This window comes from Apodemus sylvaticus, chromosome 4 (assembly GCF_947179515.1).
Source record: "Apodemus sylvaticus chromosome 4, mApoSyl1.1, whole genome shotgun sequence".
NCBI lineage: Eukaryota > Metazoa > Chordata > Mammalia > Rodentia > Muridae > Apodemus > Apodemus sylvaticus.
In genome coordinates, this window is record NC_067475.1 from 70,478,740 (window position 1) to 70,498,727 (window position 19,988).

At 41.6% G+C, this 19,988-nt stretch overlaps 1 protein-coding gene and 1 pseudogene across 1 annotated transcript; one reads left to right on the forward strand and one right to left on the reverse strand.

Moving 5' to 3' along the window:
• Positions 1–413: 413 nt before the first annotated feature.
• LOC127682224 (TD and POZ domain-containing protein 2-like) lies at positions 414–1,457 on the forward strand (the record flags this gene model as incomplete). Its single annotated transcript, XM_052178610.1, has 1 exon — positions 414–1,457. A coding segment is annotated over exon 1 (1,044 nt), but the record flags the coding sequence as incomplete, so codon positions are not given.
• Positions 1,458–8,943: 7,486 nt separating this feature from the next.
• Positions 8,944–9,397, reverse strand: LOC127683616 (TD and POZ domain-containing protein 4-like; annotated as a pseudogene).
• Positions 9,398–19,988: the final 10,591 nt, after the last annotated feature.

A 19,988-nucleotide genomic window follows, 5' to 3' on the forward strand; every position in this document is an offset into this window, starting at 1 on the left:
TCTACTTCAGAATACCAGCATATACTGAAGAAAACCTGAGACTTCAAACCTCGTGGACTAAGTAAGTACTGACTGTAGTCATTGTTATATTAGTTGAATTTATGTTGTTCTCATATATCCTCTTTCTATTTATATAAAGGAATTAATTCTGTATGTTCAATAAACACACACAGATATATACTCAGAGAGAGAGAGAAAGAGAGAGAGAAGACAGAGAGGGGGGAAGAGAGACACAGAGAACCAGAGACAGTTACACAGAGACAGAGAGAAAAACAGCAGAGAGAAAGAATTTAGGAGAAATCTAAAATAAAATCTAAAGAGTATATATAATTGTATGTATCAGGATGAAGAATCAATAAATGCTAGTTCTTCTTTTCAGATCAATGTTAACCTCCAAACTACCGCCAACAGAAATGTCAGGGGACATGGAAGCCAAGGGCTCCACACAGATCAGTGTAAAAAACATCTGCTATGAGTGGACCATTAGCAACTTCTCATTTTGCATGGATGGAATTCAGAAAGAGATTAGAAGCCCAGAGTTCTCATTAGAGGACAATGAGGAAGTGGCATGGTGTTTGAGAGTATACCCAAATGGAGTTGATAAAGAAAGCAAAGATTACCTGTCAGTTGACCTGGGATTGCTCAGCTGTCCCGTGTGCCCAGTTTGGGCAAAGTTTGAGTTCTGGATCATAAATTCCCAAGGAGAGAAATGTCAAAGTAGGAAGAACCCCAGTGTTGTAAGCTTTTGGCAATACCAACACAGGGGATTCAAAGAGTTCATCCTTCGAGATTTCCTCCTCTCCCATCAGCATTTACTTCTCCCTGAAGACCAGCTCACCATCTGCTGCAAGGTGAGCATAGCGGGAGCCATCTTCAGCATGCCTGGACAGAACATGACACCTGCAATCAAGGATCCAAGGCATGTGTTGGCAGAAGACCTAGGGAAGCTTTGGGAGAATTCCATCTTCACAGACTGCTCCCTATTGGTGGGTGGCCATGAATTCAGGGCTCACAAGGCCATCCTAGCAGCTCGCTCTCCAGTTTTCAGAGCCATGTTTGAACATGAAATGCAGGAGAGACTAAAAAACCTCGTTGAGATTCATGACTTGGATCCCCAAGTCTTCCAGGAGATGATGGGCTTCATCTACACATGGAAGGCACCAAACCTCAATAGCTACTCCATGGCCTCTGGTCTGCTGGCAGCTGCTGACAGGTATGGCCTGGACGGCTTGAAGGCCATGTGTGAGGATGCCCTCTGCAGGATCCTCTCTGTGGAGAATGCTGCAAACATTCTCATCCTGGCTGACCTCCACAGCACACAGTGGCTGAAGACTCAGGCCCTGGATTTCATTACAGATTTTGCCTATGAGGTCTCTAAGACCTCAGGGTGGAAGTCATTGGTGGAGTCACATCCCCCCTTGGTGGCTGAAGCCTTCTGCTCCCTGGCTTCTGCACAGTGTCCTTCTTTGGAGCCATGATTTAAATGCCTAAAGTGATCTCAGAAGATGGACAGCTGTGACCTGCACCTCTTCTGCAACAGCAACAACCAGCTTTTTTACCAATGACTTCTGCTTAGACAATGGTATTGAGGGAGCATTTGCACTTTATCAGAGGAATGGCAGCATGGTGGCTCAGGATTTAAAACACCTGCAATATATTATACATACTGAAATGGTAGGTGAGCAATAGGCAGTACTGCAGTCTGGGACACTCTACATGACATCTATGATGTTAATGTTCCTGTTTGAATTTGTCTGATTGTTTGAAAACTGATTCAATTTAGAGCTGGCCCTAGGCAGAGAACAACTGTGTTTCTTTGGAGAAACACTTCTGCCTTGGACTGAACAGAAGAGATGACTGTGGCCATTTGCAAGGAGAAATCAACCATGATTGCTTCCTCATCAGTGAAGGAAAGACAATGAAGAGTTTCTTTTTAAACATTCAAGGTTCAGGGAACTCGGCTTCAAAAGCAATTACTGCTCTCTCAGAGATCTCTTGCTAAGTTCGCTACACACACAGGAGAGTTTTTCACCACCTGAAACTGGTGAATCAGAGATCTGAGGCCCTCCTCTTGTCTCCATGGCCACAAAGAACTCTGTAGACAAAACCTTAACCAAATAAAATACAAGATGAATAAAACTTTTGAAATCAGTCTGTTGTTTCCAGAGATGTTTATTTCAGAGAAGTAACATGTAGACCAAGCAGCCTAGCTCAGCTGTGGATGTTTGAACAGAGCCCTCACTCTCCTACCAATATTAGAAACCCTTGGTCTTTTTCCTTGGAATTTAATGTTGGAAAATGAGAACTCCACCCTCATGCTCTTATGACGACTGAGAAGACTATGCCATAGTAGAGGGAGTCTAATCCTTCTGGGAGAGATGTGTTTGTGGATTAAGGCATGCAAAATCTATTAAATGTTTTGAAAACATCCAAAGGGATTTATTCATTACAGATTTGCAGGCCTGTATACCTGTTGAGGGAGAACCGGCTGGGGAAGGAGCAGAGGTACAAGTCCTTGGTCCAGAACACCAACTAAAACAAACCAGATGATAGATAACCCAGTGAACTGGAGTAAAACACCTGTAAAATACTACTGGTCTTCTTTAAAAAGGGTAAAATATCTTCCAATAATCCTTTAATCTTAATAATCTCCTTAATTAATACCTTATTCACTCATCAGAGAAGCTTCCTCCTGCAGCAGACTGGAACAAATACAGAGATTAACACCCAGACATTATGCAGAGAGAGACAGAGACAGAGACATTGGAGAGACAGAGACAAAGAAAGATCTTCATACACACAACTGTAAATGAGATGTTTCCCTTAAATCCATGCCCTCATAGTTCAGAGAGCCCTGAGGAAGATGATCAGAAGCAGGGAGGGAGACAGGGAATGGAGATTCTCGGGAAGACAATGCCCTTTGAATCCCCTTTAACTCACAGACACTGAGGCAGCAGTCCCATGGCCTCCATGGATCTGTACCAGCTGTCCTTTTCTGATGACAGACAGAAATGTAGAGGATCCATATGGGAAAGGACGTGGGAAAGAACTAGAAGAATTGAGGGAAACACTGCTCACTCAGATTATACAGTATTAATAAAGAATTCATGCTTAATTAAAGAAGGAGGAGGAGGAGCAGATGCCTGGGGAGAAAAAATAGTAGTTTTCCAAAACTTTCAGAATGAGATAAGAAGTGTTTCTAAGTAGATCCCCTCTGGTTATGTTTTAGTGCAATGCCATTAGGGACATTAAATTAAGTGGTAACCAAATATCAGGAAGAGAGAATAAAATAAAATACATAAACGTACCCTTTTTGCTCATATTCTTGGTGTCTTAGTCAGGGTTTCTATTCCTGCACAAACATTATGACCAAGAAGCAAGCTTGGAAGGAAAGGGTTTATTCAGCTTACACTGCTGCATTGCTGTTCATCACAAAAGGAAGTCAGGACTGGAACTCAAACAGGTTAGGAAGCAGGAGCTGATGCAGAGGCCCTGAATAGATGTTCCTTACTGGCTTGCTCCCCCTGGCTTGCGCAGCCTGCTCTCTTATTGAACCCAAGAATACCAGCCCAGTGGTGGTACCACCCAAAAGGGGCCCTCCCCACTTGATCACTAATTGAGAAAATGCCCCACAGCTGGATCTCATGGAGGCACTTCCCCAACTGAAGCTCCTTTCTCTGTGATAACTCCAGTCTGTGTCAAGTTGACACACAAAACCAGCCAGTACACTTGGCTGGTTCTCCCAATTCTGAGCAAAACCTTATCTCCCTCCTGTGGATCTCTATTGCCTCAATCAATGTTTTAGAAAAATGGTTTACTTCATGTTTAGAGTGTTGTTTCTGCATGCCTATCTGCATGTGTGCTACCCACAGAATCCAGAGGAAGGCACTAGATCCCATGAGACTGACAGCTAGACTTTTGTGAGTTGCCCATTGCTACTAGGAATGAAACCTGGTTCTATTGACTGGCAGCCAGAGCACCAAGTGCTCAGTCATCTCCTCAGGCCCTGTCCCATTTGATTCTGATTACACACCTGTGGTTGTCCTCAGCATGAGGTCGAGTTGAAGGGAAACTTGACAAGTGAATTCTGAGGAATCTGGGATACAGAGCTAACAGACCACAATCTCTTCTTTCAGGTTCATCCTCTCAGCATCAGTCTTTGGAATGAGGAATTCAGCCTCTGTCCCTATAGTTTCTCCATCTTCCCACACAGTTGTGTCCACACCATTCCCTGACTATTACTAATATTGAGAAGTTTGGGAGTCCATGAAAATATTTTATTGTCTCCTCTATTGGAAATTTTTGCAGGTTTTTGTATCTGCTGACTAGCTCTATCTTGTGTTATTGGAATTAAGAAAAAATACCATTCTGGCATAATAAATTACATTATACTGTGTAATTTAAAACCATGGAATTTATTCCTACAGTGTGAAGGTCAGGAAGGATCAACACATGCATTTCTTCATAAATGATACCTGCTCTAGGGATATAATGGTAGAAGAGCCAATTGGCAAGGACCTCCTCACTTCCTTTATACTCTTTTACTCTTTATATGGTAGAAGCTCGACAGTCAAGGCAGGCCTCAAAGCCATGGTTAAGCAGGACTTTCTCAATCTCCAAATCCTTGCTCGATCAGAAACATGTTGGGATTCCTGGATTGAATTTTTGTATGAGAGTACTTTCCTATTCCTAAGGATTAGCATATCACAAAATCACCTTACAGAGGCCCTGCTTTTCTTTCTTTTTATTGAAAATGAGTTTTCCACACAAAATATTCAGATTACAATTTGCCTTTCCCCATCTCCTTCCAGTCCCTCCCCATCTCACTACTCACTGTACTGCTCAGGTCTCACTCCTTCCAGTTAGATGACAAGCAGAAAAACAAAACCAGGATGAAAAACAAAGAAAACACACATGAAACTTACATGCACTTACACACAAATGCATAAAGTCAATAAAACACAAAATCATGAACCAAAACATAAAAGCAAAAGTGTAGAAAAATGACTAAACAAAGCATATGAGAGAAATTAAAAAGTACAATTCAGCATTTGTGTAGGCCATCAACTCCTTGAGAGTTGGCCTACTCTTAAATATTCTTTGTATAACCAGAGTAAATCTGCTGGAAAAATAATTTTTCATTTCCAGGCAGTTATGAGTTAGAGAGAACATCTCACTCAGGGATAGGAGATAGTATAAAATTCCCCGATTCAGCTCCGGCACCTCCTCTAGACCCATGCAGAGACATATGTCTACCCTCATGTTAATACAAATAACAATATTTGACTTCTTCCTTTCTAATTTGTATACCCTTGATCTGCTTCAGTGGTCTTATTGCTCAAAGACATCAAGTGCCCTATTTAATAGGTGTATATACAGAGGAGACCACCTTACCTTGTCTGGATTTTAGTGGAATTTTTCAAGTTTCTCTCCATTTAAGTTGATGTTGGTTGGCTATGGGCTTGCTATAAACTGCCTTTTTTATATTCAATTACATCCCTGTCTCTTGGGACTTTTGTCAAGAAGGATGTTAGATTTTGTCAAAGGCTTTTTCTGCATCTAATGTGATGATTGTGAGGCTGCTGTCTCTCAGTTTGTTCACCTGGTAGATTGAAGATCTAGTGCAGAAGTTCCTGTGCCAGCTGTACCAGCTACTCCTATACCAAGCAAGGTGGAGAACACCACAACAGGTGCAGCAACCCTTTTCACCTGGTGATCTACAGAGTCTAATTCATTGGGAATGCTTTCCCTGTGTGGGAGGTTATTGGGGTAACTACTGTGCCAGGATACAAATATCAGATGATACATTTACAACTAGGGAATGTCTGCAAGGGGTAAGTCCTGATGCACAAGCCCACCTATCATCCTCTGGAAGCAAGAGACACTCATATTCTTAATTGGTAGGAGTTACAATGAAATTGCAGAGATGTGAACGTTCTGAGGATAACTGATTCCCAATACAGAGGCTTTCTTCTGTTACTGAAGGGTGAGCTTACCTCTCTCTGAATGCTGCCATGTACACTGAGTACTTTCTGTAGTCTGTGAATAGTTTCCAGGGAGAGCTGTTCTATCATAGTAGGTGGGCTAGGCATTTAAGCATAACCAACAGTCCTATGTCAAATCAGGACAGGAGGAGTCAATTATCTGGAACAAGCTTTCATAAATGCAGGGGTCATGATTGTAGAGTGGGTTGTTGAGACAGGAAGCGAGTAAACTTAGTGACACTTATGTTAGGGTAGGTGTGGTCATAGGCAGAGGCTAGGGCCTGAAGTCCAGCCTTGCAAGGACTTTATGGGGCCCAATAGCCAGCCAGAACCTGTCTAACAACTTGTTGGATAGAGAAGAGAGTATTTCTATTGCTTACCCTGGAATCTGTATGCATACGTAACTCCTTTTTTTGTACATGCTCTACATCCCCAAATATAGCCTGAATCCCATCCAGTGGCCTGTTTTCTTCTTTCAGTGAAGCTGAGTGTCAGGTGGCTATAAGGTGAATATGCATGAGAGAAGCGTGAAGGTTTTTCTTCTTTTTTTCTTTTCTTTCATTGGATATTTTCTTTACTTACATTTCAAATGTTATCCACTTTCCAGTCTCCCCTCCGAAAACCCCCTATTCCATTCCCCTCCCCCTACCTCTATGAGAGTGCTCCCCTACCCATGCACCTACTCCTGCCTTCCTGACCAGGCATTCCCCTCTACTGGAGCATAAAACCCCCACAAGACCAAGAGCCACTTCTCCCAATGATTTCCAACAAGGCCATTCTAAGCTACATATGCAGCCAGAGCCATGGGTCCCTCCATTTGTATTCTTTTGTTGGTAGCCCAACTAGCTTGATGAAATCAGATTTTAGTGAGAGTCCCAGTAGAACCTGTGCTTTCATAACCCCACTGTGCACAGTAGTAGTCCGAAGCTCCTTCACAGACTCTCTGATGGACCTGATGCTCTGGGTGCATGTAAAAATATTGTTTTGACAGGTATTTTCTCACAGAGGGGTCTAACTGGTGATACAACAAATCTTCCAGGTCAAACTATAAAAATGGGAAGCAAGTTTCAGGTGGGGGCCATGTGGCTGGCCTGATGGATGAGATTGTTTGGTCAATGTTAACAATTATCCAAGTGAACATAAGAGCCTGATGAAGACGGTCTGTGATGGTTGTAAGATGTCAGCATAAAGGGAGCAGAATTAGGAATATTGAAGTAACAACTTCAGCAGATCAGCTGAGCGTGGCATGACTTTCCATTGTTCTAGTGCTAATTCCTTGGGAACTTCCTCTCACTCCAGGCAGGCTGAACATGGGAACAGTGTATCCATGCCTGGATTCTATTCACTTTAACAGCTGAACAGCTATAGGAAGATGGGTGAGAAGGTCTTGTGATCCACTTGTTTGGTGCTTTACAGGACAGAAAAAAAAAAACACATCAAATTTCCCACTATAAATCTTGGAATAGGATTGGGGAAATAGTAAGTGGGAAAGCAAAGGACAAGTTTTAATTCTGCCCTTACCCTTCTGTTACCATGGAAAGAGTGACACTTGTGTTAGCAGGGGTGCAAGCTGTACTTAAAGCCTGGGGCAGAGCATAGAGTTGGGTAGGGAGGCTAGAAGGGAAAGATCTGTGGCATCCACAAGATATAAAAAGAATGGTCAGTGAAGACTCCCACAGGTGGTGCAGTACAGAGGTTAATTGAGATTGTGGAATTAGGTGTGGTAGAACTTTAGTACAAGAAGTTCTGTAAGAAGTCTAGCTGGTATGAAGGCAGGCATGGCCTGGAGCCATGCTTCTCAAACTGTGGCTCCCTCATCCTCTGTGGTGGAGTATTGACCATTTCATGGGGGTTGGATATCAGATATCCTCTATATCAGATCTTTATAGTATAATTCATACGGGAGCCACACTACAGTAATGAAGTAGCCAACAAGTTATTTAATGGTTCTGGTTGACCACAACAGGAAGAACGGTATTAAGGGGGCACAACACTGAGAAGATGAGAAACTACTGGCCTAGGGAATATGAATACATAATGAATAAATCTCTTTGAATGTTTTCAAAATTAATAAAAGATTTTTGCATGCTTTGACCAACAAACACTTCTCTCCCAGGAGGAGGAGACTTCCTCCACACTGGTCTACACTTCTTAGTCATCATAAGAGTATGATGATGGAGCTTTTAGCTAATGTAGATGCCAAGAAAAGACAATGGGTTTGTAATTCTGGTAATATAGTCTCCACGAATATCCACACCTGATCAGGGCTGATTGGACTATATGTGACTTCTCTGAACCTAAACATCTCTGGAATCCACAGACTGATTTCAAATGTTTTATTCATATTATATTTTATTGGGTTACGATTTTGTTTACAGAGTTGTTTGTGGCCATGAAGACCAGAGAAGGGCCTCAGATCCTCTGAATGACCAGTTACAGTTGGTTGAAAACTCTCCTGGGTGTGCTGGGAACTGAACCACAGTTCTCTGACAGAGCAGTAATTCCTTTTGCAGCTGAGTTCCCACAAACTGAACCTTTAAAAAGTCTTCATTGTCATTTAAGTCTCAGATAAATAAATATTCATGTTTGATATCTCCCTTTCTTTGGGCCCTGGTCATTTGTTCTGTTTGGATCAGTCCATACAGTTTCCCCCAATGAAATTCCTTTGGGCTGTGCTTATTTATGGTCAGCACCTACCTTGAATCCCAGTTTCCATCATGTCAGACAAAAACAAACAAGAACTTCAACAGGGCAGATATCATCTAGATTGTGTGAGACTCCTGTTCTGCCATTCACACCTGCAATTTTAACATAGTAGAGCTGTTTTAAATTCTGAGCCACCATGCTGCTTTCTTGAAGATGCAGTGTAAATGCTCCAGCAATACTGTACTCTAACCAGAAGTAATTGGTAACTATATTGGGTGCTGCCATTGGAAGACAGGTGATGGTCATATCTGACTAGCTCCTAAAATCTCTTTATGCCTTTGAGTGAGGGCTCAAAGAAAACATTCTGTGCAGAATCCAGGGAGTGGAAGGCTTCAGCCGCCAAATAGGGATGTGACTCCAACATTGCCTTCCACTCTGAGTTCTCAGAGACTTCAGAGAAATGAAGTGCAATGAAATCCAGGGCCTGAGTCTTCAGCCACTGTGTGCTGTGGAGGTCAGCCAGGATGAGAGTGTCTGCAGCTTTCTCCACAGAGAGTATCCTGAAGAGGGCATCCTCACACATGACCTTCAAGTCCTCCAGGCCATACTTGTCAGCAGCTGCCAGCACACCAGTGGCCATGGAGTTGCTGTTGAGGTGTGGTGTTTTTCCCCTGAGTAGATGAAGTACATCATCTGGAAGACCTGAGGGTCCAGTCATGGATCTCAACAATGTTCTTTAGGCTCTCCTGCATTTCATGTTCAAACATGGCTCTGAAAACTGGAGAACAAGCTGCTAGGATGGCGTGGTGAGCCCTGAATACATGGCCACCTACCAATAGGGTTCAGTCTTTGAAGAGAGATTTCTCCCACAGCTTTGCTAGGTCATCTCTCAACATCTGTCTTGGCTCCTTGATTGCAGGTGTCATGATCTGTCCAGGCATGCAAAGATGGCTCCTATTATGCTCACCTTGCAGCAGAGGCTGAGCTGGTCTTCAGGGACAAGCCATTGCTGATGGGAGAGGAGGAAACCTAGAAGGATGAACTTTTTGAATCCCCACTTTTTGTATTGCTGAAAGCTTACGACATTGGGGTTCTTCATACTTTGGCATTTCTCTCCTTGGGAATTTATGATCCAGAATTTGAACTTTGCCCAAACTGGGCTCTCTGGACAGCTGAGCAACCCCAGGTAAACTGACAGGTAATCTTTGCTTTCTTCGTCAACCCTGTTTGGGTGTACTCTCAAACACCATGCTATTTCTTCATTGGCCTCTAATGAGAACACTGGGCTTGAAATCCTTTTCTGAATTCCCCGCATGCAAAATGAGAAGTTGCTTATAGTCCACTCATAGCAGATTTTTTTTTTACACTGATCGGTGTGGAGCCCCAGCTCTTTGTCTCCATGTCCCCTGACATTTCTGCTGGAGGTAGTTTGAAGGTTAATCTTGACCTGAGAGAACACCAGAGGTTATTTACTCTTCATCCTATTGAACACGATTATAGGTATACTTTGGATTTTAGTTTCAATTTCCCTAAGCTCGCTCTCTCTCTCTCTCTCTCTCTCTCTCTCTCTCTCTCTCTCTCTCTCCCTCTCTCTGTCTATCTCTCTGTCTCTCTCTCTCTCTCTCTCCCTCTCCGTCTCCCTCTCCGTCTCCCTTTTCCTCTCTCTCCCTCTCTCTCCGTCTCTCCCTCTCTTTTCCTCTCTCTCTCCCTTTCCCTTTACCTCCCTCTCTCTCCCTCTCTCTCCCTCTCTTTGCCTATCTCCCTCCCCCTCTCCCTCTCCCTCCATCTCTCCCTCTTTCCCTCTTCCCCCCTCTCTCTTTCCCCCAAACACTGGAATTTCTATGTGTGTGTATGTGTTTGAGTTTCGTGACTCTTAGGTCAGTGGCCACTAGTTGGGCTATTCTATCCACCTCTGGATAGGAAAGTCTGTAAAACTTTATATATTCTCATCTCAAGTGTGTTGTATTTTCAGGGTCCTATAGAGAATGTACAGAATGAATTCCTTTATGTAAATAGACAGAGAATATAGAAGAATAACATACAGGCTGAGGTCTAGCTAATATAACAATGACTACAGTCAGTATTTACTTATTCCACAAGGTGTGAAGTCTCAGGTGTTCTTCAGTATATACTGGAATTCTTAAGAAGAAGGGTCTAATGCCAGTGAAGGAATGGGCTTGCTATTTAGATGAGAGCAGGAAGCCAAAGAAAAAAGCTTCCTTCTTCTTTATGCTTATTGTGGGCCTCCAGTAGAAGGTGTGGCCTAGTTAAGGGAGTGTCTTCTAGTCTGAAGATCTGGATTAAAGGTGTGTGTTTTTCTGCCTCAAGACTCAGATTAAAGGTGTATGTTTTTCTCAGATTAAATGTGTATGTTTTTTCTGACAAGAAGAATCTGCATTTGAACTGAATCTACCTACTTCAACTTAAGAAAAAAAATTCGCAGGGCACTGGGGGCACACGCCTTTAATCCCAATATTTGGGAGGCAGAGGCAGGCAGATTTCTGAGTTCAAGGCCAGCCTTGTCTACAAAGTGAGTTCCAGGACAGCCATGGCTACACAGAGAAACACTGTCTTGAAAAAAAGCAAAAGAAAAAAATTTAAAAGGCATGCCTTCCACTTTAGTATGTCCACAAGTAGTGCAGACTAGAACAATAACCATCAACAATATACTTTGCTTACTAGGGACAATCTTGCATAAATAAAGAGATGATGTAAATCTCTGCACAGATACGATTTACCCATGCACTGGTCTTACAAATGCTATCATAAACATGATCAGGGAAGGGGTGCTTTCCTTAACTGCTCAGGAGTCTGAGTGTTCACAAAATGTAAAGCATGTGGAAGAGCTCCTGTATGGTGGGCAGGATCAGAGCCCCAAACCTCTGAAGATGGCTCTATTCTTTCCTGTGTTTTATTCCATTTACACTTTGTACTTCCCCTCAGGGTCTTCAGGGCCCCCTTACCTCCTTCCTCTGAAACTATCTGTTTTAGGCATCTCCTACATTCTTCTGATTTTTCCTTGACTGCCAACAGACTTTTTGATGGGTCTGGAGTCTGTTGCTTCTGGCCACTTAACTTTTTTCTCTTTTGTAGTCCTCTTTTATTAAATACTCTCTCTGCCACTATCACTAAATCTCTCAAACACCTTTCCCTAACCTCTAGACCCTCTGCAGGTTTTTTTAAATATGCTGCCTAATTAATAAAAGCTAGATCAAAAGCTGTCTTTGCTTCTGCTTTCTGTGGGGGTGTGTTTTAATTACAAATTCCACATTATTCATTGATACAATTTAGCTAACAAGAATAGTTATCCAGCATCAGAAACTTGAACACCAAAAATTAAGACTAGAGAACACAGATATTCCTGATGTATGGTCAGATTTTTGAAATTCAGACTCCATTTTTAAAAAATCTGTTCAAATTAATATCCTGGCACCTAGCATTAGTTTCCAAGATGCCCCTCAACAAAACCTGAGCCTAGCTTCACTCTCTAAGCCAATCTCTAATAAGACCAGCATCTTCAATTGGCACCCTCAACAAGACCAGGTTATTCCAACAACACACCTGCAACCCCAGATTACAAAACCACCACCTGCCTAATGACCATCAATGCAGAGGGGAACAGAAGTTAAGTTTATGTTAGCCAGGTGGTGGTGGAGCATGCCTTTAACCACAGCATTTGTGAGAAGGAGACAAGCAGATTTCTGAGTTCGAGGCCAGCCTGGTCTACAAACTGAGTTCCAGGACATCCAGGACTACACAGAGAAACCCTGTCTGGAGGAACAGGGAGAGAGAAGAAGGCTTATGGGGCTTGCAGGGAGTGGGGACCCAGAAAAGGGGAAATCATTTGAAATGTAAATAAAGAATACATCGAATAAAAAAAAAGAAAGAAAAAAATAAGTGCCCAAAAGATCAACTCTGAAGCTAAAGTCAGAGGTGTCCTTCTGAAAATGATATTCAAGAGACAGAAGCAGAAGAACCTAAACTGAAGTGGTACCTTAGGATACACACTAGGGCTGTTCTGGGAAAATAAGTTTATTTTAATTGATGTCATTCTTCATAACTAAGTTAATATCTAAAACAAACACAAAAACATTAAATGAAAAAAAAATGACACAGGTTGAGCTATTATTAAAAAAAAAAAAAACAGTTGAGCTATCTGTACCATGGAGCTGGGGATGCTCCACAGCCATCTGTGCACAGGTCCCACCAGAAGAGAGCTGGGCTCCCGGGAGTGCTGGCACAGGCTTACAGGCCCACAGGAAGTACAAGCTCCAGGTAGGAACACAGAAACAACAGAACCATGTAACACCAAAAATAACAAGATGGTGAAAGTCAAGCCCAAGAACCCTACCAACAAAAACCAAGGCTACTTAGCATCATCAGAAACAAAATGTTAGATGCTCTGCATCCTTCTTGGACCAAGTTCTCTGAAGGAAAATCTGATAAATAATTAAGAAAGGAAGAAAGGGCCTGTGTCAGTAATGAGGGTACAAAGTGTGGAAACGTTTAGCTCAATGCTTGGGAACTTGCCTAGCATGTTTAGGTCCCTAATTCTATATCCTGCCAAACACACAGATGCAGCTTCCCACAGGTGACTGCTTGTATATGTGGACTGGCTCCTGAAAGAAGAAAACTGCCTGGAGACTGAGCAGAGGATGGCAGAGGCACACTGAACACTGCATTGCATGATCTCTTAGGCATTCCTTAAAGGAATCACTGAGTCAGGGTGTGTAGTTCTCAGGAATAATCTTATCTGGGAGGCGATCCAGAGCAGTTAACTGGTGACACTTGGGAGAATGGCAGAGTTCTCATTGCGGTTTTGACTATCAGAAAAGGACCCAATAATAGTCCCATTGTAAAAGAGCTTAATAATCACTGATATAATTTTAGGAAATCTAATAAGATCATCATTAAGCCTTAAGTCATCTATTTGTCTATTTAGCATTGCTATAAAATAGTATATCTTCATAGACCTGCAGAGATATGCTCCAAAGGGGTGTGTTATTACGTAGTGATTATAGATATAGATATAGATATAGATATAGATCACTAAGTGATATATATAGATATAGATATTTAATAATAATAGGAAGAGCATATTAATAACTGGAATCTTCCCTAAAATGAATCTTTTACAGCCTTTCTAAAGAAGGGTGAACCTGTCACAGATTATATAATACTCTGAAGCAGACCATCTTAGCATAATCTCCTACAACTTATCAGTATAGCTCTTTCATTTCATTAGTTAGAGTCACCCCAAGATAATTTATGCTGTTTGTGGCTATTGTGAAGGGTGTCATTTCCCTAATTTCTTTCTCAGTCTGCTTGTCCTTTCAGAATACAAAGGCTACTGATTTGCTTCAGTTGATTTTGTAACCAGCCACTTTTCTGAACTTGTTTATCAGCTGTAGGAGTTCTCTGATAGAGTTTTTTGGCTCACTTAAGTATACTATCATATCATCTTCAAATATTGACACTTTGACTTTTTCCAATCCAATTTGTATCCCATTGACCTCCTTATGTTGTCTAATTGCTCTAGCTAGGACTTCAAGTACTATATTGAAAAAATATGGAGAGAGGGGGCAGCCTTGTCTAGTCCCTGATTTTAGTGGGATTGCTTCAAGTTTCTCTCCATTTAGTTTGATGTTGGCTACCGGTTTGCTGTATATTTCTTTTACTATGTATAGATATGGGCCTTGAAATCCTCTCCTTTCCAAGACTTTTAGCATTAAAGGATGCTGAGTTTTGTCAAGTATTTTTTCAGCATCTAATGAAATGATCATGGGTTTTTGTCTTTGAGTTTGTTTATGTAGTGTTTAAAATGGATGGATTTCCATATATTGAACTATCCCTCCATCTCTGGGATTGAAGCCTACTTGATCTTGGAGGATGATCGTTTTGATGTGTTCTTGGATTCAGTGGACAAGAATTTTATTGAGTATTTTACATTGATATTCATAAGGGAAATTGGCCTGAAATTTTCTTTCTTAGTTGGATCTTTGTGTGGTTTTGGTATCAGCATAATTGTGGCTTCGTAGAAGGAGTTGGGTAGTGTTCCTTCTGTTTCTATTTGGTGGGATACTTTGAAGAGTATTGGTGTTAAGTCTTCTTTCTTTGAAGGTTTGATAGAATTCTGCACTAAAACCATCTGGTCCTGTGCATTTATTGGCCGGAAGACTTTCTATTACCCCTTCTATTTCTTTAGGGGTTATGGGTCTGTTTAGATGATCTATTTGATCCTGATTTAATTTGGTATTTGGTATCTGTCTAAGAAATTGTCCATTTCCCCCAGATTCTCCAGTTGTGTTGAGTACAGGCTTTTGTAGTAGAATCTGATGATTTTTTGAATTTCCTCAGTTTCTGTTGTTATATCTCCCTTTTCATTTCTAATTTTGTTAATTTGGATACAGTTTCTGTGCCCTTTTGTCCCTTCCCCCACAGCATTGAGCTGGACTTCTCAGCCCATTCCATTCAAGCTGTGACATTCCTGGCTGGCAGCCCCCACCCTTCAGCTGGTGTTATCTCAGGCCTTTGTTCCCCTTAGAACAAAACAGCTGCTTTCACCTTGACACTTTCACCTTGATAACAAAGGCTGCCTCAGGGCAGTCTCACTTGGAGACCAGCAGAGACCTGTGAGACTTGAAGCAGTCGACCTGCTGAGAAGAAGAGCCAAGGAATTCGTGGCCTTCCCCCTTAATGTGGGGGGGGGGGGAGAAGGGTTGTTTTCTAAAGACTATATATATTGGATAAATAATAGTAAAATCAGTCTCGATGGGCAAAATATTGTCCTGACTCATTTCTCTTTAGTCCCCTTCCCGTTTATCCCCAGAATTCTCTTCCAGGTCTCCAGTTCACATGCAGCCGTGGGCGGCTACATAATGGCGCCTTGAACACGAACCGACCTGATACAGGAGAATTTCCTGAGGTAACCCTATCTGGCAAAGCTTCGCAGAAAAAATGGAAAGAAGATGGTATCCGCACGGTAAACAACTATAGGAGTTAAATGCTAGCGCTAGTGTAAAATTTTATCCTTTGAAACTATTGTTGTGGGTGCAGAAGGATATGGCTAGGCAAGCAGAATTTTGTTGACCCAGCACAGTAGCTGCTTGGGATAGATAGATAGATAGATAGATAGATAGATAGATAGATAGATAGATAGATAGGGAAAAAATGGGACAGGAAAGTTCGCGCGGAAACTTGCTCCCCGCAGCATCCTAGGGCTGCTTCAGGCAAAAGGGATAGGGTTTAAGGAAGGAAGGTTAGAGGATTTTTGGATCAAATATATTCTTGCTGTCCTTGGTTCCAAGAAAAACAAACGTTAAACGAGAGAACCTGGGAGAGAATTGGGAATTCGCTAAAGGCAGCCAAGGCAGATAATATTACCCTCTGCCTCTGGACACTTATAAAGGATATTATAGATGAAGGAGGCCTGGAGGAATTAGATATGATTCAAGAACTTGAGGAATCTCAAGAAGAAAGCCTGCCAGAGAGGACCTCCGCAAAGAACGACCCTCCCCACTCTAAGTTACAAAAACGCAGAGATAGTGCTGATGAGCTAATTATAGAAAAGGTAGCTCATCCCAAAAAGAGAACAGCTGAATCTCATGGGGAAAAATAGGCCCCTATCGTGTCCTCTGCTCTGCCTATGACTCTGATGGCAGGAGATGAGATCCAGAGAGATATGCAGTTACAAAAATTGGAGTTTGACATTAAGCTGGAGAAATTGACTAATGAATTACAGGAGCTAAAAAGGGTATCAAATAGTAGAGAGAACAATGATCCTGGGACATGCCAATCGCCACTAGAAGGAGCTGTAAGCCAGGCTCGTGGAGAAGGGCAGGATGCATCAGAACTCTTAGCTTTTCCTGTCCTTGAGATCGAAGACCAGGAGAATAGGATTATACAATATCAGACATTGAAATTCAAAGTGATAAAAGAATTAAAGGCAGCTGTAGCTCAGTATGGCCCTACAGCCCCTTTTATACAAGCTTTATTGGATACTGTGATAGAGTCAAATTTAACTCCACAGGATTGGAAAACTTTGTGTAAGGCTATTTTGTCAGGAGGAGATTTCTTGCTTTGGAGTTCTGAATGGCGTGAGGCTAGCAAAAGAACTGCCACCGTAAATACTCAGGCAGGCCATCCAGAATGGAATGCTGATATGTTACTGGGAGACGGCGTATTTGAAGGAAATACTAATCAGATTGGTTTTCCCATCGCAGTGTATGCGCAGATTGAGATGGCTGCCCGCTATGCTTGGAATCTTTTACCATCTAAGGGAGATCATGGTGGAAGCTTAACAGGTGTCAAACAGGCTCCTGATGAGCTTTGTCAGGATTTTGTGGATAGATTATTAAAAACAGCTAATAGAATTTTTGGAAATTCTCAGGCAGAAAATCCATTGATTACTCAGCTAGCTTATGAAAATGTTAATGCAGCCTGCCGGGAGGCCATCAGACCTCACAGGGAACACAGACTTGGCTGGTTATATTCATCTCTGTTCTGAAATTGGTGCCTCATATAATCAGGGTCTAGCAATAGCTGCAGCGTTCCAGGGGACCACCATCCAGGGAATACTTTCGCAGAGACAAGGAAATAAAAGGTGTTTTAAATGTGGTAGTCTGGGTCATTTTAAAGGTGATTGCCCTGATAACAGGGGTGCTATAAGAGGGCAATCAGTTTGCTCCCCAGAAATCTGTCCTAAGTGTGGGGGAGAGACGTTTATCACAAATGAATCTGGTTGGAGGAAAAACTCCTCAGACTTTGCTTTTTTGTTTTAAAGATTTACAGCAAGCTTTAGCCGCTAAAGGATTGCAAATAGCTCCAGAGAAAATACAAACGCAGGATCCTTATAATTATCTGGGTTTCAAACTTACAGATCAAGCTGTTTTTTCCGAGAAGATAATTATTTGCAGGAACAATTTAAAAACTTTACATGATTTTCAGAAGTTATTGGGTGACATTAACTGGCTTCAGCCATATTTAAAGCTTACTACAGGAGAATTACGACCTTTATTTGATATTCTAAAGGGGAATGCTGACCCGACATCCCCTAGATTATTAACTTCAGAAGGACATTTGGCTTTACAGCTAGTGGAGAAGGCTATTGAAAATCAATTTGTTACCTATATAGATTATTCTTTACCTTTGCATCTGCTAATTTTTAATACGACTCATTCGCCTACAGGTTTATTATGACAAAAGGCTCCTCTGATGTGGATTCATTTGAGGGTGTCTTCAAGGCATAATATCTTGCCATATTATGAGGCAGTAGCCCAAGTAATTGTACTTGGAAGAAAGCAGGCGCTAACTTATTTTGGCAAAGAACCAGATGTTATTATTCATCCTTATAACGTAGATCAAGATGCTTGGTTAAAACAGCATAGCACACATTGGTTGCTTGCTCAAATAGGCTTTGAAGGGACTGTAGATAACCATTATCCTCAAGACAAATTGATAAAGTTTTTAAATATGCATGAGGTTGTATTTCCTAAAATGACACCTTTACAGCCCTTGCATAACGCTCTTTTAATTTTCACAGATGTTTCTTCCAAAGGAAGAGCTGGATATCTTATTAATAATCAACAGGTGGATATAGAGACCCCTGGGCTTTCTGCTCAGTCATCAGAACTGACAGCGGTGTTGTGTGTCTTTCAATCTGTAAATAGTACTTTTAATCTCTTTACTGACAGTGTTTACGTTGCATTTTATGTACCACAATTAGAGACCTGCGGCACATTTAATTTTACTACACCAGCAGGATCCTTTTTATCACAATTGCAAAGTATCATTCTTGCTAGGAAAAATCCCTTTTACATTGGCCATATAAGAGCTCACTCCGGTCTTCCTGGAGCCTTAGCTGAAGGCAATCAGTGCATTGACAGAGCTCTAATAGGAGAGGCTTTAGTTTTAGAGCTTGTAGAAATGGCTAGACGTGATCATGATAAATTTCATCTTTCTAGCCATACATTAAGACTCTGTCATAAGATCACAAAGGAGCAAGCAAGAATGATTGTAAAACAATGCCCTAATTGCCTTACTTTAGCACCAGTGCCTCACTTAGGGGTTAATCCACAAGGCCTTATACCTAATCAAATTTGGCAAATGGATGTAACTCACTATGCAGAATTTGGAAAATTAAAAGTTATACATGTTTGCATTGTTACTTGCTCAGGACTTCTTTTTGCCTCTCTACATTTGGGAGAAGCCTCTAAAAATGTAATTGATCACTGTTTACAAGTCTTTAACACCATGGGATTACCCAAGGTCATTAAGACAGACAATGGGCCAGCCTATTCTGGTAAGAACTTTATCTCATTTTGTAAAAAATTTGGAATTAAACATAAAACTAGAATTCCTTATAACCCAATTGGTCAAGGAATCGTCAAGCATGCTCATTGCACCCTTAAAAACTGGCTTTTTAAAACAAAGAAGGGGAATCTATAGCCCCCCAGGTCACCCAGAGCGCATCTTGCTTTTGTTTTGTTCGTTTTTTTTTGTTTGTTTGTTTTTTTATTCAATATACTTTTTATTTACATTTCAAATGATTTCCCCTTTTCTAGCCCCCAACTGCCCGAAAGTCCCGTAAGCCCCCTTCTCTCCCTCCGCCTTCCTCCCACCCACCCCTTCCCACTTCCCTGTTCTGGTTTTGCCGAATACTGCTTCACTGAGTCTTTCCAGAACAAGGGGCCACTCCTCCTTTCTTCTTGTACCTCATTTGATGTGTGGATTATGTTTTGGGTATTCCAGTTTTCTAGGTTAATATCCACTTATTAGTGAGTGCATAACATGATTCACCTTTTGAGTCTGGGTTACCATACTTAGTATGATGTTCTCTAGCTCCATCCATTTGGGCCTTTGTTCCCCTACAACAATGCAGCTGCTTTCACCTTGACAACCAAGGCTGCCTCAGGGCAGTCTCACCTGGAGACAAGCAGAGACCTGCAAGACTTGAAAATTCTCTTCCAGGTCTCCAGTTCACATGTGGCCACGGGCTTCTACACCCTTTGGTTAGTATGGCTAAGGGTTTATCTATCTTGTTGATTTTTTTCAAAGAACCAGATCCTGGTTTTGTTGATTCTTTGTATGGTACAGTTTGTTTCTACTTGATTGATTTCAGCCCTGAGTTTGATGATTTCCTGACTTCTTCTCAACCTGGGTGAATTAGCTTCTTTTTGTTCCAGGGCTTTCAATTGTTCTGTTAAGCTTCTAGTGTATTCTCTCTCCAATTTCTTTTTGGAGGCACTCAAAGGTATGAGTTTTCCTCTTAGCACTGCTTTCATGTGTCCCATAGATTTGTGTATGTTGTGCCTTCATTTTCATTAAATTCTAAGAAATTTTTGATTTCTTTCTTTATTT